General features: G+C 29.3%; 1 protein-coding gene across 1 annotated transcript; it reads left to right on the top strand.

The window, feature by feature from the left end:
- The first annotated feature begins 3,310 nt into the window (after positions 1-3,310).
- LOC113366841 lies at positions 3,311-7,668 on the top strand. The gene is made up of 9 exons (XM_026608495.1): positions 3,311-3,395; positions 4,615-4,839; positions 5,089-5,160; positions 5,446-5,727; positions 5,784-6,014; positions 6,098-6,536; positions 6,608-6,700; positions 6,772-6,839; positions 6,911-7,668. The coding sequence occupies exons 1-9, from the start codon at positions 3,311-3,313 to the stop codon at positions 7,666-7,668; spliced, it is 2,253 nt and encodes a 750-aa protein (XP_026464280.1).
- Positions 7,669-8,335: the final 667 nt, after the last annotated feature.

Below are 8,335 nucleotides of genomic sequence, written 5' to 3'. Positions count from 1 at the left end.
CAATTGTGGAAAAAGTGGAATATGTAAGTTTATTAATATTATCATATTGCCCATTTGTTTATATGTAGCTTAATTATTTGTTTGGTACATTTGTTACCTCTCATAATATATCTCTCATAAATACCTCTTTTAATTTTAGCAAAATATTTGACAAATTCATACGAAATTAAATAATCTGCAATATAAATTATAATTACATTATCCTAAAGGTAGGATAATATATAGTTATAATTAATATTGCAGCATCTCGGTATACTTTAAAATCCCAATAAATCATAGATCACACCTATGGTATTTACAGATCTTTCATAAATTTATTTGTAGCTGTGCGTATATTTGATAAATATTTCATTTCTACAATTTTAATCAAATATTCGACAAATTAAATGATATACAATTATCTAATGTTGTTCGATCCTAAAGCAAGTCGGTATACTTTAAAATCGGATTTTGAACTAGACAATTTTTTATGTTCTCATATTATTGCTTTTTGCATTTTTTTTTTCTTTTATTGAAATATTTGTCAAATTTGTATTATTGTCTATCAAAATAACATGGTACGTTACAGCAGTTTGTTATATTTAAAAATATATTATTATTATTCAGAATTTTATTCACAGTGAATTGTGCATTCAATCATTTACAGATAGTATTAATTTATATGAAAAATTGTCAAATGAAATATTTTGAAGAATTTTCTGCTAAAAGCGTTATATTTTAAAATCGTACGGTAAAAATATTCATTTCATTCGTGTATTTATTTTTCACATAAATTGTGTCTTCAAAACAATGAGTTTAAGGAATATAAAATATTTGGAAACATTGTTTCAAAAGAAATTATTTATTTTATTGTCTATTACAATTATCCTTACAGCAACTCAGTATATTTTAAAACTACAATTAAAAATAAAAAATTAGCACACACGTGCTAATTGTGCATTTATTATGGAAACAGTTTTTATATCTTAAAGTATTCGGTTAATGTAAATGAATTGCATGACGTATTTTATTTATAATTAATTTATCCATAACTTTTACTAACAACAAAACTCAAGGGCATGTCGGTGTACTTTAAAATTGAAATCAGAGCGTAAAACATCTTCAATGTTTTTATTTATTGCAATAAAAAATCAGCTATAATTTTTAATGCTATATTTAAGGTGAATAAAGTATTTTAAAAGTTTGCACAAAATTAAATTGTATTATATTGTGTGGTATTATATAACCCCACAGCAAAATAAAGTACCGACTTTATAATCGTACTGGAAACTCAGCGATAAAAAAATTTCTACTGCAAATGAAATAAAAACAAGCAATTTAATAAAAAATGTGTATGTGTATAAAATAATTTAATCTATTCTTTTTATAATTGCGTGAATAAAAATCACGTTTCCATTTGCAAATTAAATGCATTTTTTTTTCAATTCTACGCACAGATGAATATGGCGAACGAGAAAAGTGTTTATTTTGAATGTGAATGATTAAAATCTTTATAGAAACTACGATTCAATTTATTTATTCAGAATTAAATACACAATCAAATATGAATTTTATACTATAACACGTACTTAAATCATAAAATGTCATTTTTATGGAACTGGTGCATTTTATGGAAAATTTGAGAAAATCAGTAGTCTTTTTTGACGTTTGTTAAAATGAAAATTAGACGATTTACTTGGTATAACGATAAGGTAATTGGTCTTAATAAACATACTAAACCATTAAAGTCCTACGGAAACTGGTTCAATTATAAAAATAATTGATTTTTGAAAATTTGCTTTCAGAAAATACCCCGAGTTAATGTGTTCGTTCGTTTTCAATTATGTGTAATAAATCCACTCGGAATACTTTTAATCACCCATAAATTAATTTATTTTTATTGATTAAGTTGATTATTTACACATATCCTGGAAGTTCATGTAACTTGCCTCAAGGCTAAATACCGATACCAACTAGTAATAAAAAGAGATTGGATAAATAATTTTAACGATTTTCTAACATAGTTATTAAATCAAAATATATAATTTTTTTAGCATTTTTACTGTACAAAATTACTCATTTTTTTAATTAGTAATTTCATTCTATGTATTATATTTACCATAAAGTTTTCTGTTTTCGCAAACCAAGTTGCCGTAGCGCATTATGTAATTTAAAAGATCTTATAAATATTCAGTTTTCTCTAATATTTCAATACATCATTCACATTATCACATTAATCAAAAGATTCCAATAAAAAATGCACATAAATAATACTTCTCGCTTATACTATTTATTTTCGAACGCAACTTTAGAGCACATTGAGTTGCTGTAGGGTTTATTATTGACATTAATTTAATTTCATACAAATTAGGCAATCATTACATTTACCTAAGAAAAACCAATTAATCAAAAATTACAAAAAAATATAATAAATAAATGTATGGTTAAATGCAGACTAAAGTAATTGTCACAACAACAATTAAAGATGTTGAGCAACAACTACGATTTTAGATTACATTAGGTTGCATTGTATTATAAATATTGCACTTTAGTTAATTTTGTAAAAAATTGTCGAATATTTTATTTATTTTAACCAAATCGTTTGAAAGTTGCAAGAGATATCATGAGAAAATAAAAGTTGAAAATGCTCACTATATTTGAGCGTGCTTAGTTCCATATACTAGTAAATACGATTTTGAAGTATACCGAGTTGTAAAACAACATTGTATTAGAACATCCTATAGATAATTAATATAATAATTGTACAAATTTATCGAATGTTGTATTCAAATTAGATGAAGTTCTTAAACATAAAGGAGCGCACTAAGTGTCATACTCCTTCAAGTACTTTTTTAAAATATACCGAGTTGCTGTAGAACCATATATTGTTAAAAAATGTTATAGGTAATTTTATTTGGTACAAATTGGTCAAAAAGTAAGAAATATATTAATAAATAATCCATCCATAATCCATCCACAATTGAAGCCCGCACTGTATTTGAGCGCGATTCATATAATTTTTTACCCAGTTGCTGTAGAACAATATACATAAAGTTATTTAAACATATTACTACAAGAAATTATATTAGACCATAAGAGATTACAAACAATTTATATTTGTACAAATTTTCCCAACATTACATGAAATTGAGATAAACGGTGTAAAAGTTACAAGAGTGCAGGTAGTTCATGAGGGTACCCGGAAGCAATATAATTATACATTAAATATATATGTATATATATATATATATATATATATATATATATATATAATTATACAGTTTGTGTTTGACGAATTTCAGTTATCAACTGAACTAAATAAAGTTTCATAATGGAACTCCTGCTACCATCCATCCTGTGTCTAACCATCATCTCCTGTTTTGGACAAATTTCCGCAGAACATTACCAAAGAACCGGTAAGTTTCTTAACTAATTACTATTTTTTTAAAAAAAATACTGTATATTATAATTTATCTTACCGGTGAGATAAATAAATAATTTATGAATAAGTTTTCATATCTTCCGTCGTCTTTGTATTGTATTCGTGTTAAAGAACAGTTATGGAGAAGAGAATTATTATTGTACAGTTGAAGAAGGAATTGCGGTTCTTGGAAAAAAATGGCTTAAACGATCTATTTGTCTCAAAGACCTTAGTGGGATACTTTATGAGACACAGAAACATTGAAGAATGTATAGATTTATTTATAAAGATTGAGATCATCTTTCAAAACATTTTGATCTCTGATGAAGTCCATTACAACTTTAGTGGGATATAGTGGAATCGGTCTTGCTTTTTATTAAAAAAATTATTAAAAAACAAGATTTTCTATATAAAATAAATGTCACTGAAGATGACACAAATGTACTCCCAAAAGTCTGATTTTATCAAAACATTCGATTACCTAATCTAACTTTCTTCCAAACGAATTTGAATAAAGAAAGGTTTACATAATTTTATCTAAAATATTTTACATATTTGTCATTGTCGATTTTTATCGAAAAGAAAGTAAATATGATAATTTTTCGGATCATCTCACGAATTTACATAACCTTAAAGAAGATGAAATTATGATGTAAAAAAAGTATGCATGTGAAAGTATATTATCGATCCATAGGGCGTTTCTGTTTAGATTTAGAAAGTTCAATCGATCAGGAAATACTGGATGGGAAATTGTTGTAGAAGTTCAAAGTTAATAAATACAGTGTTTATTTTTATGAGTATACCGATTTGCTGCAGGGTTAAAAGGTAATAAGCAATATTATATATTGCTTAATTTAATAAAATTTTCCTAAATATTTGCATGGTCCAAAGTCATACTATAAAAAAAATCAATTGTATTTTTGAGTCCTCTTGGAAGAAATCTGTGGGATATATATTTAAATAAATAAATAAATAAATAAATAAATAAATAAATAAATGATAAATAAATTGATATTTTAGAGCAAACGAGTTGTTCCGTAATATTTTGTTATATATAATTTAATTACGAATTTTTATTTTAACCACGATTTCAAGATTATCTAGAATTGCTTTAGGGTGCTATAATATTAGTAGATTTTTGTACTTTCTACAAATAGTCTAAAATTTTATTTATTTCCAATAAACCGTATAACAAAGAATCATCCCCCTCCCAGAATGTCTCTACGCCAACCAGACCTACCCAGATGGCTCTAAAGTCCACACCGAGTCTCCGTGTCTGCGTTGTGCCTGCTCCACGGGTCTCCTTAGGTGCAGGTTGAGAGTCTGCCCTGAATTTCCTGACCCGCCTCCGCCAGGTTGCATCACCCTGACCAGGCGCTCGGAGTGTTGCCCGCGACTCCTGTGCAAACACGTTGGATGGAGACGGGGACAAGAAAATGGTAAACGGGGTAGAAAAAATAAATAAAACAGGTTTTATGAATGTTAACATCATATATTGTCTGATTAGACACTATTGCAGACTATTTAATTTTGTATAAATTCCTCAAAGATTTCATATGTGCTATATAAATAGTTTAAAAATTACAAGACATGTATTAAATACATAAATGAACACTTTTCCTCGTCGCACTATAAACAGTAGGTTGTGTGTATCAATTTTTTTATTCCTATTTTGTAATTTCTCGCAGATCGCTTGCAAAATCGAGCTGTTTTAAACGATTTAGACTTCTTGCGAACCAAAAATGCTACCTTGAGTGAAGGTGAGTACTATTTCTTGTTTCTATACTATTTCTTCACCGTGGAGTTATTGAGAATAAAGTGAAAAAAAGTAATTATAGTGGTTATCAATTATTTGAAATTGGAAATTCTTCTTTTTAGCGTAGTATATATTTTATATACGATAAATATAAATACTAGATAAATTAATTATTTTATCTGACTTAATAATTTACTTCTTCCAAAACAAAATATTTACCACACGATTTGTGTAAATTCATCGTTACATTCCTTCCTATATTTCTTTTTACTATTTTTCTTTTACCCAGGTGGGTGCATAATAGATGGGACCATTTATTCCGCTGGTTCAGCAACCAGCAATTCCAATTCCTGCCGGGCCTGCTACTGTTCCCCGGATGGTACTGAACGTTGCGCCAGCGTGGAATGCGTTCCGACTCCACCAGGATGCATACCAGTAGTTTCCGGAACATCCTCTACACCAGGAAGCCGGAAGCGATCGGCTGATGGCGGAAAATCCTGCTGTCCAGGCAGATACGTATGTCCAGAAAAAACAGATATTGTCTCTGTCAGGACGCACAGGACCTTGGGAGGTAACTTTAAATCATCTATCCTGGTGTACATTGTTTTCCTCACATTTTTTATTCAGGTGGTTGTGTGATTGGTGGTATTCAGTACAAAGAAGGAAGCATGATAACAGATAATCTGGGATCATTGTCGCAGAATGATCCTTGTTCAAAGTGCATGTGTCTTCATGGTGTAGTGAAATGCACGAGTGTTCCTTGTCCTGTAGTTGCACCTCTTGGATGCTCTCCTGTTTTCTCCACAACTAATACTCAGTGTTGTCCTGAAAGATTTGAATGTTCTGCACAACGAGGAAGTAAGATAAAAAACCGTAGAATTTATGAAACACATGTGGGGTAATTGTAACACATCAGGTATATACTGTGTCTATGTTTTTAGGCTCTGAAGAAGTATCGGGCACCACAGTGTCTCAAAAAACAAAAATCAGCAAAATAATTCAAGACGTCCTGAAAAATTCAGAGACGACAACTCTATTCGATTTTGACAAATACGAAACCAGTGATCACAAATCCAATGAATCTTTGAATTCAGAATCTGTGACACCAAAAGAAGATGTGTCCAAAAAACTAGCACAGAAGTTGAGACAGATCTTCAAGAAATCGATTGAAAACTACGAAACTATAGCCCTGAATAATGAAGGTAAGTATTTTTATGACAACGGCAATAATAAATCAGGACACGACAAAAGGGATGTCAGCGGGATAAATATTACAACAGATTTTGTAGTGGATTTGCCAGGGAATGAAACGAGAGACGAAAATAATGATTACGAACTGGATTATGATACTATGTTGCCTCCAAGTTTACCGAATGTTAGGTGAGCAAATATAATAGAGCACAGTGATCATAAAACACTTATTATCTAAACGATATTTTATATATTTTTAGAATTATTAAGTTTGAAGCTGCGGATGCTTTGGGAAAAAATGCAGAAGCTGATGCACCTTATAAAATAAATTTGGTGTCTCAATCTCCCTTCGGGTAGTTACAAAAAAAAATTATCTTACTGAATAATTGACTACAAGTTTTAGTAATTTTTGTTTTTTTTTTAGAAATTCTGAAGATTCAACTTTGGACTATAGTGGAGGAAAAGGATTCGCACCTCCTGCAAAAACTGAAGGTGAATAATTATATTTGGCGCATAAAATTTATTATTCTCATCGACAACAACAAATATATTTCTATTCGTAGGTGGTTTTCTTCCTGGAGAATCCATGCCCCTGTTCAACAATTATGTTATAAATCCGGATAAGTTTGTTTTCACAACAGCTGCAAATGAAATAAATACAAATGCACAAAAAATAAACTCTTTATTAAACTTCGATGATGATACATCATATAGTACGACTCAAGCATATGTTGATGATGAAGAAGAAATAATTTTATTGGAACCTAAAAACACCACAAGTGCTCCTGATTTAGAATCCGGGGAGTCTGAGTTAGATAAAGTACTGAATTATATATTTTCACCATTGGAAGAAAGTTTGGAAACTACCAAAACACCTAAAGAAGAAATTAGGATAAATGTTTTAAAAGATCATGATAAACCAAGTAATAGCTATGAATTATTGAAAAGAAACCCATTGCCAGCACAAAGAAAAAATATAACAAAATTCCATAATTTAGTATTGGATAATCATACCACACAAAGGTCTAAACTGGCTACAAAAATCAACACATCCAAAGATGTTGTCAAAAACATAATCAACAATGCACCAGTCATCGATATAAATACTACAAAAAAACCTTTAACTACAAACCCTCCTAAAAGGCCTTCGGATCTTCAAGACTCTTCATCCGATAATGCAAATGTCATATTCAAATTGGCCGGTTGTAATATTTATGGTAAAATGTACTCGGTTGGGCAAGTTATTGTGGAACTAAGTAATCCTTGTACGGAATGTATTTGTGATAATATTGGTGTACAATGTAAAGACCTTTTTTGTTGAGATGGACTGTCGGTTTTAATTTCTAGTCGTACATAGGATTCATAGATCGAGGTATCAATTTTAAGCATGCAATTAAAACATGATATAATTATGAACATATATATATATATATATATATATATATATATATATATATATATATATAATGTCTCAGCAAAGCTGATTTTACTTATGACTTTTTGTTATTAGAGATACTAGTTAAAAATAGTATTATAATGTTTAGATATATAGAATTGTTAATAAGAATAGGTATGTTAGTTCGATTTTAATACTTGCGTATGTTATTCCATTGTTATTGTTAAATATGTGTATAAGTGAACGAATTATGTTTGTATTGTTGATTTGTGACTGTATGTCTATGAATATGTAGACTCGATATTATTATTTAAATAAATTCAAATATAAACTCATTTTTTCAGTCCAAATAAGTAATATATATATATATATATATACGAGGTCTGTTCAAAAAGTACCCGGAATTTTCGTTTTTTCAAAAAAATATTTATTTATTCGTCTACATTAATGTGGTCCCCTTCAAAGTAGTCCCCCCCAGATATAATACACTTATGCCAGCTTTTTTTCCAATTTTCGAAGCACCCTTGATATTCACTTTTTGATATGTCCTTGAGCACTCTCAGCGATTTTCTTCAATCGAGGAAAACCGCCG

The sequence above is a fragment of the Ctenocephalides felis genome, unplaced genomic scaffold (genome assembly GCF_003426905.1).
Source record: "Ctenocephalides felis isolate EL2017-DRISC unplaced genomic scaffold, ASM342690v1 CF-g0.4_SCAFFOLD_00633, whole genome shotgun sequence".
Taxonomy (NCBI): Eukaryota; Metazoa; Arthropoda; class Insecta; order Siphonaptera; family Pulicidae; genus Ctenocephalides; species Ctenocephalides felis.
Note: the sequence above shows the minus strand (reverse complement) of the source record. Positions and strands in the feature narration are given on the sequence as shown.